Source organism: Pygocentrus nattereri, chromosome 24 (assembly GCF_015220715.1).
Source record: "Pygocentrus nattereri isolate fPygNat1 chromosome 24, fPygNat1.pri, whole genome shotgun sequence".
Lineage (NCBI taxonomy): Eukaryota > Metazoa > Chordata > Actinopteri > Characiformes > Serrasalmidae > Pygocentrus > Pygocentrus nattereri.
In genome coordinates, this window is record NC_051234.1 from 6,681,472 (window position 1) to 6,702,129 (window position 20,658).

General features: G+C 39.0%; 1 protein-coding gene across 1 annotated transcript in view; it reads right to left on the bottom strand.

The window, feature by feature from the left end:
* The window catches only part of adam22 (ADAM metallopeptidase domain 22), a 143,954-nt gene that overhangs the window by 33,465 nt on the left and 89,831 nt on the right, over nt 1-20,658 (bottom strand). Inside the window, exons 8-14 of the mRNA XM_017719809.2 lie at nt 19,169-19,242; nt 18,797-18,871; nt 18,634-18,705; nt 15,939-16,105; nt 15,688-15,772; nt 14,575-14,665; nt 14,274-14,325 (exon numbers count right to left, since the gene is read on the bottom strand). Of these exons, the coding sequence (XP_017575298.1) occupies nt 14,274-14,325; nt 14,575-14,665; nt 15,688-15,772; nt 15,939-16,105; nt 18,634-18,705; nt 18,797-18,871; nt 19,169-19,242 (616 nt within the window). The remainder of the gene's footprint in view (nt 1-14,273; nt 14,326-14,574; nt 14,666-15,687; nt 15,773-15,938; nt 16,106-18,633; nt 18,706-18,796; nt 18,872-19,168; nt 19,243-20,658) is intronic.

Here is a 20,658-nt window from a genome sequence, read left to right on the forward strand (position 1 = left end):
ACTACAGTCTGTAACTGAACTACAAAGTGCACCTATACAGTAAAAGGAGCTGATAAAATGGACGATGAGCATAGAAACAATAATGAAGTGCTCAGTGAGTGCATATTTTGCAGTGTATGTCGCAGTGTGACTTTTTCAGTACAGAGTCCTGCCACAGAGCTGCCACCACTGCTTTCCTTTTCTTTTTTTTGAATACTTTATTTTAGCTTATTTTGGTTGTATAATCAGTTCAAACTAACAAAAAGAGTGTACATATCAGACAATCTAACCCAACCCCCTCCTATCAAGCACATTAAAAAAATAAATAAATAAAAATAATAATACCAACAGAATGATATGATAATAATAGTAAAAATAACAACAACAGTGACAGTAGCATGTACAATAGCAGCATTGAAGAAGAGAAAGAGGGAAAAAAAAAAAAAAAAAAAAAAAAAAAAAAAAAAAAAAAGGGGTCTTACATTTTCTTACATTTACTTACATTTGTGGTCTTACATTTACTTAAAATAACTGATTATTGGATTCCAAATATGGTTAATGTACTTCTGTGCACTTGGTCGACGGCTACATAAATGCTCCATAGAGGCAAAATTGAGCATCTCAGCTAGCCAATGTTTGAACGATGGAGCTGAAGGCGATTTCCAATTTAAAAGGAGCAGCTTCTTGGCCACAATCATAGCAGCCATCACCACCTGTTGTATCTTGTAAGGGAAGGTGGATGATAATGCAGAACACCCGCATATTACGATTATGGGATCAAAGTCTAATTTTATTTCAAGGATTTTGGAAAGCCAATCAAAAATTCTTGACCAAAAGGTCTGCAACACAGGGCAGGTTATAAACATATGAGTCAAAGAGCCCTCCTCAATTTTGCATCTTTCACAGAGAGGTGAGATGGATTCAAAAATCTTATGTAATTTGGTCCTGGAGTAATGCAGCCGGTGAAGCACTTTAAACTGAATCAGCCTGTATCGAGAATTTACAGAGCAGCATAATACCCGAGACAGGCTCTCCACCCACACCTCTTCTGTAATTTCGCTACCAATCTCTCTCGCCCAGGCCTCTCTAAATTTAGTTGTGTCTGGAGTAGATCTCAAAACTGTGATAAAATGTGAAATCAATTGTTTAGATGTGGGGTCTGTGTGTAAAAAACCAAATAATGTGTGATCGCTTGGCTTTGATTCAAAATGAGAAATATTTTGTCTTACGTAATGCCGAAGCTGTAAATAACGGAAAAAATGTATATGCGAAAGGTTAAATTTATCTTTGAATTGATTAAATGAAATAAAGGTCCCATCTACATACAAGTCCTCTATAGTTCTTAGTCCTTTGCTTTCGAAAACAGAAAAGGCTTTATCCATCTTAGCAGGTAGAAAAAAATGGTTACACATAATTGGGGTATAGACTGAAGTTAGTGGTGCATTAGTGAAGCGTTTGATCTGGTTTAAGATCTTAAGTGAGTTTTTAATAATGAAATTGTTATTTATTAAAGTATTGCTAGGTGACACCTTAGAAAACAGAAAGACCGGTAAGGATGTCTTTGTAACTGATCCGGCCTCATATTTAACCCACAGTGGTGTAGAATTCAAAATGAGTCCCTCACGTGATCCCAGTTGCCAAAAGGAAATTGCTCTGGCGTTTGCAGCCCAGTAATAGTGTTTAAAGTTGGGCAGGCCTAGTCCACCATCGACTGAAGCTTTCTGTAGATGCATTTTGGAAATACGTGGGGTCTTCTGAGCCCAGACAAAGGATGAGACAATTGCATCCAGTTGTTGAAAAAAAGAGTTTGGGAGGAAAATAGGAAGATTTTGAAAAATATATAAAATTCTTGGGAGTGTAATCATTTTAACTGCATTTATTCTACCAATCAAAGACAAGGGGAGCAATTTCCACCTTTCAACGTCTGTTCTTAACTTTTCTAACGCAGCTTGAAAGTTTAACCTAAATATTGTTTTTGGATCCCAGGAAATCTGAAGCCCAAGATAAGTTAAATGTTCCCTGGCCACCTTAAAGGGAAAGGAGGCCAAAAGATTTGGATCAAAATTTTGAGAGAGTGGCATCAATTCGCTTTTATTCCAGTTAATTGTGTATCCTGACAGCTGACCAAATAGTTTTAGATATTCCAGGAGAGAGGGGATAGAAGATACAGGATCTGAGATGCACAGAAGCAGATCATCTGCATAAAGAATGACTAGAGCCTCCAGATCTCCCATTTTAATACCACAAATGTCTGGATGTTTCCGTATTCCCACTGCAAGAGGCTCTAATGCAATATTGAAAAGAAGTGGGGAGAGGGGATCCCCTTGTCGAACACCACGCTGAAGTGAAAAAGGAGTTGAACGGTCAGCATTGGTTAAAATGGAAGATGATGGATGCAAATATATGGCCTTAACCAAATCAATAAAAAAGTCCCCAAATCCAAATTTCCTCAATGCATAAAGCATATAGGGCCATTCCACTTGGTCAAAGGCTTTTTGTGCATCAAGTGAAACAACAGCCGCAGTGGAATTGCTTTTTTGTGCCACACGCATGGCATTAAGAAGCAAACGCACATTACAAAAGGAAAATCTACCAGGAATAAACCCTGTCTGATCAGGGTGAATGATCTCTGATATGTGTTTAGCTAATCGATTGGCCATTATCTTAGATATTATTTTTTGATCAAAATTGAGCAGGGCAATGGGTCTATATGAGGCGGGGTCTGTATCATCCTTCCCCTTTTTCAGCAAAAGACATATGTTGGCATGATATAAGGAATCAGGGAATTGTTTGTTTACAATAGATTCGTCATACATTCTCCGCAGAAACGGGCAGAGCTTGGAAGAAAAAAATTTATAGAATTCACAGCCAAAACCATCTGGCCCAGCTGCTTTACCAGAAGGAAAGCTTTTAATGGCCTCAAGGATCTCAGACTGAGTAACAGGGGAATCCAGTGACTCTCTAGCTGAGTCAGATAGTCTCGGCAAGGCAAGATCTTTAAAGAAAGAGTCCAGTTCAGATTCTGAAGCCGAGAATTTGGCAGAGTACAATTCTGTGTAAAAATCTCTAAATCTATTGTTGATCTCCTTATGATCCGTAATTAAATCCCCTGATCTTGACTGAATCCTATGAATGGCTTGTTTCGCACGAATTTCTCTAAGCTGCCTTGCCAAAAGTCCCTCTGGTTTGTCTCCCAACTCAAATTGTTTCCTCTTAAGTTTAAGTAAAAGGTGCTCAACTCTCTGTCTGAGAATAGTATTATATTCATACCTAAGTTGTAAAATTTTATTATAATCTGAAATTGAAAGGGAAGACTTATATTTCTGTTCTGTTATTTTTAGCATATTCTCAATTTCAACAAGTCTCCGATTCATTTCTTTTTTCTTTGAGGATTCGAATGCCAAAATATAGCCACGGACAACAACTTTGAGCGTTTCCCAGAGAGTGGAGTCTGATACATCTGCTGTGTCATTAAATTCTGCGAATTCTGCGAACTTTACCTTCATATAATTGACAAAGGCAGGATCTGATAAAAGATTAGAATTAAACTGCCATGCATACGCTGGTTTGGAGACAATGTTCTGAAGCTCACATGTAATTGGGCTGTGATCGGATATTAATATATTATGATATTTAACATTGCAAACTTTGGATACCAACTCAGAAGACACAAGGAAGTAATCAATCCTTGTATAAGACTTATGTACATGTGAGTAATATGAATAGTCCCTGCCAGTTGGATGACATAGCCTCCAGATATCCACCATGTTCCCTGCTTTGAGTAGATTATTAAGAGTTTGTACTGTGGCCAACGTGGGTGGAGTCTTAGTAGAGAGTCTATCCAGATATGGATCTAAATAGCAGTTGAAATCACCTCCCATAATAATATTCTCACTCAAGGCAAGTGGGATCAGACCAAAGATTTTACGAAAAAAATCAGGACAATCAAAATTAGGGCCATAGATATTAATCAGTGTGAGAGGAAATGAATTAATATGGCCAGATACAATAATGTATCGGCCCTGTGGATCTGCTATCATCTTCTCAAGATGAAATGGGATATTTTTTTTAAAAAGAATAGCCACACCCCTAGCTTTTGAAGAAAATGAGGCCTGGAATACCTGGGATATCCAACGTGCTCTAAACGTAGATTGCTGGGTGGGACTAATATGCGTTTCTTGTAAAAAAATTATATCAGCTTTCAACATCTTCAGATGCGAGAAAACCCGACCCCTTTTGATTGGATGACCCATTCCTCTAACATTCCATGAGGCTAAGGTGATGCCAGAAGTACAAGTATTAATCCTAGATGACATCTGACTCATAGTGCACAGGAGTAAGCTTGTCTGAAGAGACCAAAGAAACTGCAAGAAAAGGAAGACTGACAACTAGAGAAAAAAATAGAAACATACAACTAAAAAAGAAAAAAACCCACCCCTCTGTCCCAAACCCACAAATAGACCTATTCCCACCCCGGGAATGTCTAAATAATCCCATAAGTTTAGGTAGGCCAACAGCTATAGAGTAACTACCTCTACTACGCAAACCTGCAGCAACGGCTGTCAGGGGCCCCAGAACCAAGCAAATCACATAACACAAAAGGAGAAGTTGGATCACACATGTCTCTAAATACTTAAAAAAGGGAATAAATTAACATAAAATATTATTCTGTTCCAATACAAACTTATATTCAACAATATCCACGGACACTCTAATATTTATAATGCAACTGCACGCATCTTATTGTACAAGAAGGATAAATATTAACAGTGAAGAATCAAAATAAAGAGTATAGTAAAATGAAAAAAATAACGACTGCCGTAAACACGGCAGTTTTAAAAATAGTAATAAAACAATATGACACAGTTCACATCTAAGCCGAACGATAACAAGTAGTTTTGAACAAATTTTTAGGTAATGTTCCGCTTTTACCTCTTTGTAGGTCAAAAGACTAAATAAGCTCACCCTTCACTCATCCTTGTTGGTCTTCGAGACAGAACTCACAAATGCCTTCGCTTCTGCCAGTTCAGAAAAGCTCCGTGAATGACCCTCAACCTCGACGTGAAGCCTCGCAGGATACCGAAGAAAGTGAGTTATTTTCAAGTTCCTGAGCTCTTGCAACACCTCCGTGAATTGCTTCCTTTTCTCCATAACGGAGCTGGTGTAGTCCGGAAAAATGAGCACTTTATGTCCTTGAAATTGAAGAGGACCATGGGATCTCCGGAGCTGCAAGATCTTTTCCTTAACTTGAAATAGATGAATCCGTGCAATGAACGGTCGAGGCTTGGCACCCTCAGCCGGGCGAGGACGGAGCGATCTATGCGCTCGGTCCACCAGTAAGGGCAGTTTGAAGTTTTCTTCACCCAAAAGTTTGGGCAGCAAACCCGCCACAAAATCCGTGGGGCGCGTTCCCTCCGTTCCTTCTGGAATTCCAATTATTCGTATGTTGTTTCGTCTGGATCGGCCTTCCAGATCGTCTATTTTCAACTGCATGGTGGCGTTGGCTCTCTCTAGCCCCTTCAGCGCTGTCTCTAGTGCATCAATTCGTGAGTCATGAGCCGAGACAGTTTCGCCGAGCGAACTCAGTGCTTCTTTAAAATCTTTCAGCTCCGTCCGGACCGCCGCCAGGGTTTGCTCCATGTTGCTTAGCCGAGAGGAGATATTATCGAGCCCACCTTGGACAGACGTTGTCAAGTTCTTAGCCCACGTTGGAGGAGAATCGGCGACTGTTTCGCCGGATTCCGACATGCCACGTGTGGGAGAAGCAGTTGAGGCCGGTTGACGATTCTCCGTATCCTTTGAGCTTTTGGCCGATTTCGGAGCCATTTCAAACCAAATTGTCACTGTGTCGATGTCAAACTGTGCTAGTAGAGTTCGGAAACTAAGGAACACTCAAATTTCCAAAATAAGTAGTAGAAAAACTGAGTTAAATCAGCTTGGCCTGGAGCCCCCAGCTAAAACGCGTCTACTCCATTACGTGCTCCCTGGCGCCCCCCCTGCTTTCCTTTTCTAACAATTGACTGAACATTAGTTAGGTTATGGCTCAGATTCACTATCAGTGACATATATAGAACTTCCAGAAGACCTAAAGTGACATTTTTTATTGGAAAATTTTGTAAATCAAAATGTGATTGGTTAATTCCATTGTCACGTTCTAATTGCATTCATAGTATAAGGCCTTCAGCCCAGCTCCTGAAGTCCTAACCAATGGGGGAACTCACTGCTCGCTGTATCTACTTATACCGCTGAGAAAAAATGCTGACTGCTCAATTTTTCATTGGGTGCTTAAAAGACATTCACCCTTTGGTTTCCAGCCAAAACAAAACAACCAAATAAGACAATTATGAATCTGCTTGAATAAAAAAATTACAGACAGATTCTCTGAAGGCCTACAAGGTCCTGGTGGTTCTACTCTGCTTTCACTAATGCAGTACTAAGAAGTTCAGCCATGGGAACCAGACACAAGACTGCACTGCTAATGCAAGGCTTATTTACGTATGTCTCCAGAGTGGTTAGCATTAGCGTAGCAGTGTCAATCTCAATCTCATTATAGACTACTCCTGCTGGTCTCACTCGCACGCTCTGAGTCAGCAAAGTCTCCCCGGAGGTCCGGAGCCTTTGCCAAGACAATAATGCACATCACTCAATCCTCTACAGAACGCTAGTCGAATCACACTCGCCTTGTCTCCACTCCGTCCACTTTTTTCTCTTCCTCCTGGACTGCACTTCATCATCATCACTTTCTCTTTCAAATGCTATAACATTTTTAAGAGGCAACATTCACCCTTATTGACTGAAATTCAAGAACATCTTGTGTGGGGCCCTTTTTGTTTTTTAGAATACACAAAAAATAACATATTAACTTATTCAAAATACTAATCATGCAACCTGAACAGCAGAAAACTGTATGAATTGAGCAACATATAGATTCAGTTTCCTCATCATATAGTTCTATTGCCCACTTTTGAGCAGGGCTAAACAGCTGTAGGTTGAATAGGTGGACAATACGTAAGTGTTGGCCTTCTTGACATCACCAAAACAATGAAATCCAAAACAGGCTGTTTGTAGCTAAGTTTCCATGTCATCACTGCTGGAATTTAATTTTTACTGCTTATCACTTTTACTTGACTGTAAAACGAGAGCTGGCCTTTAAATTGTGTTAAAATTCCATGAGGAATGGACCAGCAGAAACAGTCCAAAAAGACTTATTTCAGTATCTCCCATTCAAAGTAAATTAGTTTTTTTCCTTCTTCAGTAAAGTTACCATTTCAGAGATGCGATTTTGTGTCCTGACAAAACTGACAATTCAGTTTTCTGCGAAATGGACCCTTCAAAAAGTTGCTTTTGGTCAATGGTTTACTCAGCATATTTACATTTACATTTATGGAATTTAGCAGACGCTCTTATCCAGAGCGACTTACAAAAGTGCTTGTCATTACTTCAGAATCTCATGTTAATAAAGGTCGACATAATTTTAAAGAGCTTTGCTCTAAATTGCTACCTGAAGTTATCTATGCATTGAGACCTAAAACAAATACAACAAATATAACATATTAATATATTTGCTAAAATATTAGCAAGTTGCTTGATAACTAGCTAAATTTGTCCATTCATAAATCATCATCAAAAAGTAAAAAAACACTGGGAGGGAAAAACGTTAATTACAAAAAAAACTGTATGAGCAAAAAAGAAAAAAAAATCTACTTGTGTATTTAAAAAGTATTGTCCAATTAGGTTTGGTTGGCTAGTCAGTGTTTAAACATTAGCCAGCCTGATGTGAGTTTGCTAAATTAATACAAAGAAAAAACAAAAAACAATGAACATTAATAACATTGGGGGGGCTTTTTTGCCCCTGAACTTGTCCTACACTTTACCCTATCATTTTCTTAGATTTAATTGTTCCTCCTGAGGTCCTCTTATGATACTTGTGTGTATAAAAAGTTGAAATCAATTGTTACATGACCTTTTTCTGATCAAAATTCATAAAGAAAACACCAGAACAAATTATACAATAATATTAATAACATTGGGGGGGGGGTTGCCACTGAACATTCATTATAAGGGACAAAAATGTTGAGTATGTGAGCATTTTTGCCCTTTGCCTTATTATTTCTGACACTGTCTCTCCCATTATCTCAAGACTAAATCACTGCCTGTCACAGTGTTCCTGTGCGCCTTTAAGCCTCTACAGCTGAGCTGGTGTCTGTCTGCCTGTCTGTCTGTCTGTGAATTCTCTCAGACCAATGGCCCATTAGTGTCAGCACCTGAAATCAAGCAATAAAGCAGTTACAGGAACCATTACCAGCAGTCTAATGGTCAACACGGTCAATGACTGCTTTTTAAATGCTGTGTAATTGGGACTCTCATCTTCCTGCACTGGAAATCCGTTGCTGCTTACCTGCTTAATCTCGAGAGATTAAGTCATTCATATACCTGTGGACAGGTTTTCATAAATACACTATATGGCCAAAAGAATATGGACAACTGGCCTCAACACCTACATAAGCTTGCTGGACATCCCGTTCCAAAACCATGTGCATTAATATGGAGTTGGCCCCTCGTTTTTGCGGCTATAACAGCCTCTACTCTTCTAGAAAGGCAAGTGTCTTTATGTACCTCACTTTGTGCACAGGGGCTCAGTCATGCAGGAACAGGAACTTCCCCAAACTGTTGCCACGAAGTTGGAAGCATATAGTTGTCTAAAATGTATTTGCATGTGGCAATATTAACATTATGCTTCACAGGAACTAAGGGGCCAAAAACAGTGAAAAATAGCCCCTACTTATTATCCCTCCTCCACCAAACTTTACTGTTGTCTCCAGAGTCCAGTGGTGGCATGTTTTACGTCACTACAGCCGGCAGTTGAGTGATCCAACAGCAGCCAGGTGATTATACACATGATGTGTCATCATGGGGACAGTCATGGGCTAGAGGTGCCGATAGCACATGACTGAGGTGTCCTTGAGCAAGACACCTAACCCCCAACTGCACTGCTCTGCGGATTGGGCTGCCCACTGCTCCGGGCAAGTGTGCTCACTGCCCCCTAGTGTGCGTGTGCTCACTAGAGTGTATGTGGTGTTTCACTTCACGGATGGGTTAAATTTCCCTGTTGTGGGACTAATAAGGGTAACTTAATTAATGAATTAATGTGTCATCATTCAGTGGCCCTGCTCTGTGAGTTTGCACCTTCTACCGCTTTGTTGAGCTACTGTTGCTCCTAGATGCTTCTATTTCACAATAATAGCACTTATGGTTGTCTGGGGCAGATCTAGCAGTCACAAACTGACTAATGATGCCACATTTAAAGCTCTTCAGTACAACCCACTCTGCTGCCAACGTCTGCCTATGGAGAACGCATGGCTATGTGCTTGATTTTACACACCTGTTAGCAATGGGTGTGGCCATTTAGGAGGGGTGTTCACATACTTTTGGCCATACCGTGTATTAACAACATCAGAACAGATGAAGTATTTTGTACATGTGAACGCACATGCAGGCACTGAGAAAAAAATAATAGTAAAACGTCCATCGATGGAGTGGCAGCTCATCATTGAACAAGTATCTGAAATGCCATTGATATTCAGGTTAATTGGTTTAGAGATTTTAAGCTTTGTGGTTTGATTGCACTGTGGCGTCCATAGATGAGACGAAACAACAAAAACGATGGCAAGACAAAAATGGACGAACTTGTCTAGACCCCCCCAAAGCCTGTTTGTGAAAGTCTGCCTCAGAGTCATTAGACTCTCTCAGCTTCCGAAGTCTCAAACTTTGCTTGTGTAAAAGTCCCTCCTGACTGGGGAACAGTGATTAACCCCGCCCACCATGTGAATAACGACTACGGTTGTACTTTTCATAATACTTTCGTTTAAGGATCCAACACAAGTGACAATAAGCAGTAAGAGTCTCACGTGCACAGTAAACCTTGAGAGAGGCTGGTGAACATTTCTCAAAGAGAAAAAAGTTTGGTGCCACTTGGGTGAGACCCCTGACCAGAAGTATCGCTTGAGAAGCTAAGCACATAGCAAACACAGAGAGCCAGTGACATGTTTCAGTACATTTCAGCCAGTGTGCTCTGTCACTAAGCCCATAGTCATGATTCCAGCCATGTTAGGGTTGTGCGGTGATGTTCTTTTGGGTATTTAATAAATGAAAAGCAATGGCTTTTATTAGAAACAGGGAATAGAAACGAAATTTTGGCTCATTCCGAACAGAAGCTGTGTTTTATATGTCCTATATTGCGTCCACCTCTCCAGATTTTCACGTTCTTCTGATACAACATTCTGTACATATATTGTGTTTCGCTTAACTTGGAAATGGGAAGTCAGAGCTCAGAATTACGTAACTTTCAATTTTTGTAGGTTCAAGCTAAAAACGGGGAAATGATAGATGCTTCCATGAAATTGTGTTGGGTTGTTAGGAACAAGCTAGCCAGCTAACATTAGTGATATGAGTGATAACGTCAACATTCATGATGTATTGCCTTCTCAAGACTACTGTGTCTGTATGTTGACTGATCTAAAGTAAATCTCTTCTGAAATTCGTTCTTTACTATTTTTTTTATTATTTATCATTTAAATTTGATTAAATCTTCATTATTTACTCTGTGAGTACATCTTCATTTGACATCAGGCACTGAACTCATCATCCTGAATCACTGAAACCACCATCCTGACATATTTTCCTTGATTTTTCAAGTTCGGAAAGTCCAAGTTATGAGCTCTAGTTGACCGCAGCCACAGTTCTAAGCTATCAAAATAACACTTATCCCAAATCAGTGATCGTAGCAATTGTGTAATGAATGTTTTTCATTTTACATTTAGTTAGAGAAATTTGAACAGATTATGTTCTTTATCTGGGAAAAACAGCAAACAGTTAGCTAGCTAGCTACCATTAGCTAATATATAAGTAGTCTTGTGACTTCATCGGCGAGTCTGCTGGGTTTTGTTGTACAGTATGACCAAGAACTGTCTCGTTTTTACAGGAAAACGGCATTTGAGCAACATGCAAAATGACTAACCATTGCTTTTGCATTGCTCTAGCATTTATATCTGGATATAAACAAACTATATTTGAACAAACGTTTGTTTCCCAACAGCTTCATAAAAATGGTGTATGAAAATTGAAATTCTGATATATGGGTAGCATACACTTCATATCCAATACAACTCCCACTGTGACACTGAAGTCTAAGCTAGTTGTGTTGAGACACTTTAACGTTAAGTAAAAACGGTATTACTTAAAAAATACAACACAAGTGTTAAGAGATGACGATGAGGACAGAGCAACGAACTTAAGATTAGCCCAAACTTCTCCACTTGGCCCTGGTTATATAATGAAGTCTTGTTATTGTTAACATTGCAAGCCTCACTGCTCAAATCTGATTTTTTGCTCAAGTCTGATCTCTCTGTCTCGATGGTTCACATTTGTTTAGAACCGGCGGCCAGAAATGACCAAAATGCACACAACTTACTCAGTAATGTCACGTGACTGAATCACTGCATCATCCCAAACTAACGAGCAGAAAGAGCTTCGCTGTGAAGATCTTTAACTCTGATCAGCACTCAGCTTCATTATTAGAGCCAGACGAAGGAGAAAAAGGTGAGATGAGCTGCTTTTCCACTGTTTACAGGCTTTAACTTCTGTTTGGCGCTGCTGCCAGAGTAACTCTGAATGATGGCGCAGTGGAAAAAAAGCACATGAATTCCAATCCAATCACATTAAGGTCGCATGGCCACAAATCTGATATGTATCCGATCCAGGACCACATATCAAACTGGATTTGAAAAGATCAGATTTGTGTGTCCAAACAGCCATGAAAACATAAGATTCAACCTGTTAATGTGAACGTAGCCTTGGTATTTTTTTGCGTTCCTATTCCCTGTTTCTAATCCCTCATATACAATCCAAAAAGGGCTGATTTTATAGAGGAGACCAATCACCTGGAAATCCAGGCTACTTGGCCCAAAACTGCATCATACACGTTACTTAGCAAATACCATAAATAATCCACTTGTAAGCAACTCGTTTGTGTTTGTGACTTGATCCATGAGCAGGGGCTTCGTGGCAGAAGGCAGTAAATGGAATTTGAGCAGCTTAGAAATGACACTGCTTCAGTCGGTCGACAATGGTTTTTAAGCTTTGAGGGGAGGATCATCACCAAAATCCCCATTAACTACAGTCTATCAAACAGGGAGCTGTCAGCAATAAAACAAACAAAGAATAATAAAATAAAACATGGATAATAAAACTAAGAGACTGCAGAACAAAATACAGAGGGCTCCAAACCACACTGTATCTTTCCCACACATCTCTCACTACTGGTTAAAGTAGAGCATTGAGGCACTTGGCCAAAATGCTATAGGATGGAATGGGGGGGCAGAATCCACGGAGGGCCCTCCCCCAAAAGCAACTGATTTGTTGAACGAGTAGCAAATCACGGCCAGGCTTCTGCTCACCTGCTGTCCCATTCGGGATTGAAGGGAAAAGGTATTAAAAGAGACGGGTAAACACACACGCACACGGACATAGACAGAAACACATACACACACTGACGAGGTTTATATGGGCTACTACTGTGACCACATCCGAAATGCAGAACGACAGGTCACAAGACAGAGACCACTGTAGAAGTCATACTTTCATTACAGTAACCAAAAACATGCAGTAGGTTAGGCCGAAGTAAAGGCGAATTCACTGGCCACTTTATTAGAAACCCCTACCTTGTACTAAGACGCTACTGGACTTTCCAGGGCTGTTTCTAAACAACCGCGGGCCCTAAATGACATGCTAACTGGGAGCTCACCAATCCACCAAAATCATATTATTTTGTGCAACGATGAAAAAGAATCAATATTTATTTATTTCAAACAGGAAAAAAAAAACATAGTGGATGCTAAAGACAATAAAAACAACATTTAGTTATAAAATAATTCATAATCTTTAAATAAATAAAATTGATTGTAAACATTGTAAATAAAGTAAATTTAATCTATTATTTTTATTTTTTATGTATATATCTTTTTATACTTTTTATAATTAAGTGTTGCTTTTATTGGATTTAACTTTAGAAATAAGCATTCATTTTAAAAAAAGAAAGAAATGAATTAACCCCTTACATGGCCAGGGCCCGGAGTGTTATTACACACTTCTATAACCTAAGAATAGCTCAATAAATTTGCATTGAAGTCCCTGTAGTTACTGAATAATAAGCCTTAGTATGTAATAAGACTGGGATTTTAAAGGGTTAATATATTTTTCTGCCTTGTAAATAGCAATAATAGTAATAATCATAATAATAATTAAAATAATAATAATAATAACTAGAAAAGTGTAAACAGAAATGGTTTGTTCCTCTTAACCACTGGGACGTAGACCACACCCTCTAGGGCCAATACTGAGGACGCCAGTATATATATTTATATATATATATAAATCATTAAAAAGAAAGAAATATAAAACACAAAACACTATTCCTTATTAGTACAAGCCTTGTAACAATGGTGCACAAAGCAGTTTCATCTCTTTCTACTTCATCTAATCTGTGAATATTTGATGTTTAATGGAACACATCACATACTGTGACACACAACAGGTGGACTTTGGGTCCGAAACGCTAGAGAATGCCCGCTGCTGAGGATGTGTTAACTCGTTGACGCTGAAAAGTGTAGAAGGTAGAAGAAGCTCATAAAGTGGCCAGTGAGTGGAAATACAAGGTTTAACTGAAACGTCTCAGCAAACAAGAAAAAGACGTTGAACGTCTAAAGTGGCCTCTGAGGGGCAAGACACACATACATAGTGTATAAAACACTGTCAACACTTTCTCACCGAGGTCATGAAACTTGCAGCAGCCATCAATCCTAAATGTTCTGAGTTATTCTGAATCTGCTTAACTCAGTATTGACTTAAAGCCCATTTGCTGAAATGACTTCTGATTCACTGCCACCTAGTGGTCATATGTGAAAAAATAACATTCGTATGTCAGGCCTGTAAAGCTTTCAGTGATTTCTTCCGAGATAAATGTGGGACCAGCATGGCAGAGAAAGTGTTGCAGATTGGGGAGCACATACATAACCAAAAACATAATGCTGATCATACTGACTCATTGGTTTTGTCAGAGTAACAGATGGGGTAACGTGAAATAGCACACAGGCTAACTGCAACCAAATGGCAGCATGACATCAGTAGGTAGAATAAAGTGGATGTTGATCTGCGTTTGTGCACCAGGCTTAAAATGCTAATGCACGGTGTGTCTATTGTGCGTGTGCTCTGAGAAGCATGTTTGATTGGAAACTTACCCAACATCGTCCATTATGCAGCCAGACCATTTATCAATGCACTTGCACTCCCCTGTAAAATTACAGAGATGGAACAAGAAGAGTGCATGATTGTCTATATATGTAGGCAAGTGTGCGTGTCTATATGTGCTGTTAACTGCTTAGAATTTCAAATACTACTTAGAAATAGGACAACAGTTTGACATAGTTTGAACTGATGAGAGAGAGCGAGAGAGAGAGAGAGAGAGAGAGAGAACTGATTGATAAACAGATAAGACTGAGGAGATGCGCAGGAAAAAAAGAGAAAGAGCTGACTCCTTACCGTTCAGAATCCTTTTCTTATCAGAGAAAATGCCAATGTTTTGGCCCAGTGACTGCGCTAGAGTGATGGCCATTTCCTCTGTTTTTCCATACTGAACGATAAAAGGAGAAAACAGAGATCTTGAAGTACTCCTCACATATTTTTTTCCCCAAAAAACATTTTTTTTGTTATAGATTTTTGTGAAATGTTTCTATGACACTTCCATGGCTTAAAGTACAAACAGTTCATCGCTGCTGCCTTCACCAATTTACTGCCCAGACATGCTATTATCCTTAACCCCTTGTGTGGTGTTCAGGTCTGTGGCACTCATTGTCAATGTTTACCAGAAGAAAAAAATGATGCAATTTATTACTGTTTCAACCTCAGATTCTTGGCCTTTGCTCATTTTCTGTGAAGAACAATAATAACCCATTTCAGTGCCTTCTCTCTGTTCACCCCTTCGTTCATAAAGTCATATTCATAATTCAAATAAACATAAAAACAATAAAAAGTAACGGGAATTTCTTGGGTCCATATTTTTCCTTGACACCTTCACAGCCGCCACAGAGACTTGTTAATATCATCAATTATATCATAAGCACAATTTACTGAAGCACTGATTGGTCAAACTAGGAGCTTTTAACTACATATAATACTGGGCTTCCTCGAGGAGAGGCTTGGAAATGGTTAAACAAACACAAACATCCAGAAAATCACTATTTTATATATATATATATATATATATATATATTTATATATACACACACACACACACACACACACACACACACACACACACACACACACACACATATATATATATATATACATACATACATACACACACACATATATATATATATATATATATGTAATCATTATTCATTTTCTATAAATTTTGTTTATTCAAATATTAATTAATTTTCTCTACAAATAAACATAAACTACACAAATAAAGAGATTTTGAAAATGTGTCTGACCTTCGCCTAGTACTGTGTGTGTATATATATATATATATATATATATATATATATATATATACACATACACACACACACACACACACAGTATGTATGTATGTATGCAAACAAACATTGCAATCATGCTGAAATATAAAACACAATTAACAGGTACCTCATTGACTCCTCCACCTTTAGTCAGTGAACAGACTCCTCCCATATATGAAGCTCCTCCCCAGCTGCTATGGAAACGGTTGCCCCTGGAGACACAAAGAGAATTTATTTGATGTGCTCTTTCACTTTTTATAGGGATACACCATAGAAGAAGTGATGATAGTATGTGTGTATGTGTGTGTGTGTGTGTGTGTGTGTGTGTGTGTGTGTGTGTGTGTGTGTGTGTGTGTGCGCGTGTGTGCATGAACATACGAGAAGAGGTGGACAGAGTCGCTCTTCTCTTTGATGAAATCTCGTCTGTACTTCATGAACTCTCGAAGCGTGATCATAGGGTCGTCGTTAATGTTGAACCTGTTGTCTGCTGCCCATGTTTCCATGGCAACCAGGACGATTCTAGTGTTCAGTTGCTCCTTAAAGATCTGAGGACACAAACATCAACAAAAAACGTGAAAAAAGAGACATCAAAGGCTCGAGCAATTAGCAAAATATGTGATACTGCAAGGACTACAATGCACTTTTGACTGAACATTTTGAATATTTCATGTGTTAAAAATGTCTTCATTCTACAGACCGTTAACTATACATGGGTAGTTTACGTTTTTGTTGTTTTTCTTAGTGAAAATAAGTAAACACATCCTCTGCAGAGAACACACTTCTGCACATTTTAATGCACAATTACTATGAAAATTTGCAGAAATGTTGTGCAAATTTTAGTAGTACCCATCCATTAATATAATATATACATTATATACTACTAATTGGCATTTTATTTAAAAACAAAAGAACAAACAATAGCATGTCGCTGTTGTCGGACCATAACCACGTATCTCCATGTTTTGTAGTTTTTCGGTTTTTGACATAATTTGATGCCTGCTGTTCTTTACATTCTGTAAAAGACTGTAAATTTCATGATGATTGGACCAAACTACTTGAAAAGATGTCTGGTTCCATTGACTTTCATCAAAAGTAACTTAAATTTTTTTGGTTCTCCTGTAAAGTTACCATTTTGGAGATACAAGGTTTTGTTCCGACAGCAGTGATATCCTTGTGTATAAAAAAATACAAGAATAGAAAAGATGTGCCCCTAAATTATGTGGACGTCCGAATCCCCATAACAGATGCCCATTAAAGTTTTCCATGAATTGCTTGCTGTTCCTTGTTGAGTCTTATGATGGTGCACATGATGAACGTTTTCCATCTGTTTGTTTATCTGACTGGAAGTCCAAGTGCAAAATTATCTCCCATCTTAAGCCACAGCAACGAACTCTGATCACGACTTTAGATTTGTTTTTGTTTACTATTGGAGCGGTTTTGAGGCCTGGTGTTGACATACTGATCAACAGGCAAGCACAGCCAAATACCAACTGTCTCTCACCGGGGGAGTGAGTGCGTGACAGAGAGGAATAGAGAGAGTGAGGGAGAGATTTTCATCTGAACTCTAGTTATAATTCTCAAGGGCAAACAGATCGAGCAGCCTGTGCTGTTTGAGGGCTGTTCTTATTTCAGCTCTGAGAAAATATGAGCTGATGGAAAGTGTGCAGAGGGTGAAAGTGGGGGTTGGGTGTCTTATTCAATCTTCTCCACAATTTATTCAATCAGTTCTCCTCCCACTCGCTAGGCCTTTCCCATCACATAATGCTACCGAGCTAGGAGGGTCAAGGCTAGGACGAGCTAGCACATTATATGCTATAAAACTGGCATGTCATTTGTCAGGTCAATGTACTCTGACATATATCAAAGTCCCAAAGTCTGAGACCACATTGAATATCTGGAATTCTGTTCATTTGACCTGGAAATAAAGAACAGAAAGTTTTTGAACCTTGAAAATTTTAAAATAAAGAAAAGTTATGTTCATGATTGATGGGAAGAGGGATTGTGAGATCGGCCGCAGGCTGGGATAGGCAGCAGCGGTAATGTGGGACTGTAGTGGTAAAGAAGGAGCTGAGTCATAAGGCAAAGCTCTCTGTTTACCGGTCAGTCTACATCCCAACCCTCACCTGTGGTCATAGGCTTTGGGTAATGACCGAATAAATAAGATCACGAATACAACCGGCGGAAATTAGCTTTCTTCGCTGGGTGGCGGGTTACACTCTACTCGATAGGGTGAGGGGCTACACATTAAGAGGAACTATTTTAGGTGGTTCAGGCATCTGATCAGGATGCCACCTGGATGCCTCCCAGTGAGTGTTTACCAGGCACGGCCTGGAATTCCCATTCACTGCCCAGAGTGAGGAGTCTGTTGATGTGGAGAAAGGTTTGGAGAAGTTGTGGAAATCCAGAAACACTGCCGTCTTCTCTGGGCCAAAGCTCATTCAAAATGGACTGAAGCAAAATGGAAAACTGTGGTCAGATGAATCAAAATTTGAAATTCTTTTTGGGAACCTTGGACGCCATGTCCTGCGGACTCAAGAAGAGGGGTTCCATCCTGCTTGCTATCAGCACACAGTTCAAAAGCCTGCATCTCTGATGGTTTGGGGTTGCATTAGTGGCTATGGTGTGGGCAGCTTACACATCCGGTAATGTTCAATGCTGAACAGTATATAGAGGCTTTAGAACAACATATGCTGCCATCCAGAAGGCGTCTCTTTCAGGGAAGGCCTAGCATATTTCAGCAAGACAGTGCTACACCACTGACTGTGTAACTAATTATACTTCACAGGAAAAATGGAATTCCCATACACTGCCCAGAGTGTGGTGTCTGTTGATTTGGAGAAAGCTTTGTGCCAAACACCAGATGAAGAATACGTACTCAAAACCATGAGAAATCAAGTTGATTTGGCTGAACGCAAAACTGAATTTAAAATGATATATCCAGTCATTTTTAACTCACTCACCTCATAACAACAAGATTTTTTCAGACTACATGTGCATGATGTATGCTAACCTGTGGATTGTTGGTTAGCTAGCAAACTCAACCAGTTTCAAAGCAGTGCAATGTTACACTTACCAAATCAGCCATGTTCACAACCGACTTGGCGTAGTTGTTCGTTTGTCCGACCGATAGCCGATGCTTCTTGTACTGCAAGAAATAAGCAGGTTCAATAAGTTCAAGAAAATTACAAGATAATAATGCATGTTCACAGAAATAAGCTTATAACCTTATAACCTACCATCAGGTGATCATTAATGACCATAAGCTCAATGTATTTGGTCTCATCTTGGATGTTGCGGGGACTTCTTGATACCTGAAAGACAAAGATTCTTAAATTCATAAATTCTACTTTCACCTCTGATTCACAGTAAAGCGCTTACTCAGACAAGGTATAGGAGATTTACACATGAGCTCCACTAGCAGTACACCTTCATATTCTCAACATTTCATATGAAAAGCACAGTGACAAAGAAGGGCTAAGAAAAAAGAAATGAATTAAAAAGGGTCTTTCTGATATTCTCACAGTGGGTGACTCTCCAAAAGGAACTGGATTTGCAAACTGAAGCAAAAGTGTGTTGGTGCAGTATAAGTTAGCACAAAGAACACATACTTGTCTCTTCTTCCTCTTGAGGCCGGCTCTGGCGAAGAGTGGGGGGCTCTGGAATGGTGACTCTGCAAGACCAACTGGTAACATTCCATCATTAGCATTTAGTTATGTGGCAGACAGTTTTGTCCAGAGCAATTTACCACAACATGCCAACAGTAGGAATGATGAAGAGTAGGGAAAAGTGGGGTTGGTTGGCATAGTTTCACTCTACCTCATATCCCTGGCATACCAAACATTAGAATAACCCAACTAGCAGCAAAAGAATCTTAACTAAAAGCTTTCAATGCCAGAAAACATTTCCTGGAATCAGCTCATTTGGGCCTGAATTTATGTTGTGCAGTTGTGCCAACCAGCCCCAATATGAGACATATGCAGATGGTTTGCACAACTTAAAAAAAGCTCATATTTCAAAGAACAAGCAAAAAATAAATAAATAAATAAATAAGTAACCTGAGATTTACATTTAAAGTAAACCACAAATATAAACATTCAGTAGCGACCAAATAATGTTTCTGAATCAGTTTAAAATATTGGATTTGTTTCATTATTGGCTTGTATTGAACAACAATAAGAAGAACAGTACTAAGCAAAACAAGCCACTTTACCAATTAAAAATGACTTTTGTCTTTCATTAGACCATAAAAATCCATCATAATCCATTACCATCTTTTTCTAAATGTAATGAAATAAACATTGCCTTGTTACACATTTAAGTGTATTTATGTCATAACTGAAGCTATAATATATGAATAAAGGAAATTTCCATCCAGTTCCCCAAGTCCCTCAAAGTTATTGCACGGAGCTCCATCAGTCCAGAGATCACACAGTTTCAGTGCTCCATTGAATTCAGGTATAAAAGGCCATCAGAGAGTAGGAGAGTTTTCCCACTACATTACACTAGTAAGGATCAGTTATTTTACTGGTATAAACATCTGTACCACACAGCTGATTACTATGAACAATCACTTTGACAATTTTCCCCATATTGACTTCAATTGTATGTACACTTTGAGTAGATTATTCTACAGCCCCAATTCCAAAAACGTTGTGACTCTGTGTAAAATGTAAATAAATGTAAATAAAAACAGAATGCAATGATTTGCAAATCTCATAGACCTGTATTTTGTTCACAATAGAACACAGATCAGATGTTGAAAGTGAGACTTTTTACCATTTCATGAAAAACATTAACTCATTTAAAACTTGATGGCAGCAACGCATCTCAAAAAGGTTGGGACAATTTTTGGCAATCAATATTGGATGCTCGTGATCATTGGGCCTTCAGGCAGCACTGCATTGAAAAGAGTACTGGAAATCACTGCATGGGCTCAGGAAGACTTCCAGAAATCACTGTCTGTGAACACGCCCCGTCTTCTCTGATCCAAAGCTAATTTTAAACGGACCAAAGCAAAATGGAAAACTGTTCTGTGGTCAGATGAATCAGAATTTGAAATTCTTTTTGGAAACCTTGGATGCCGTGTCCTCTGGACTCA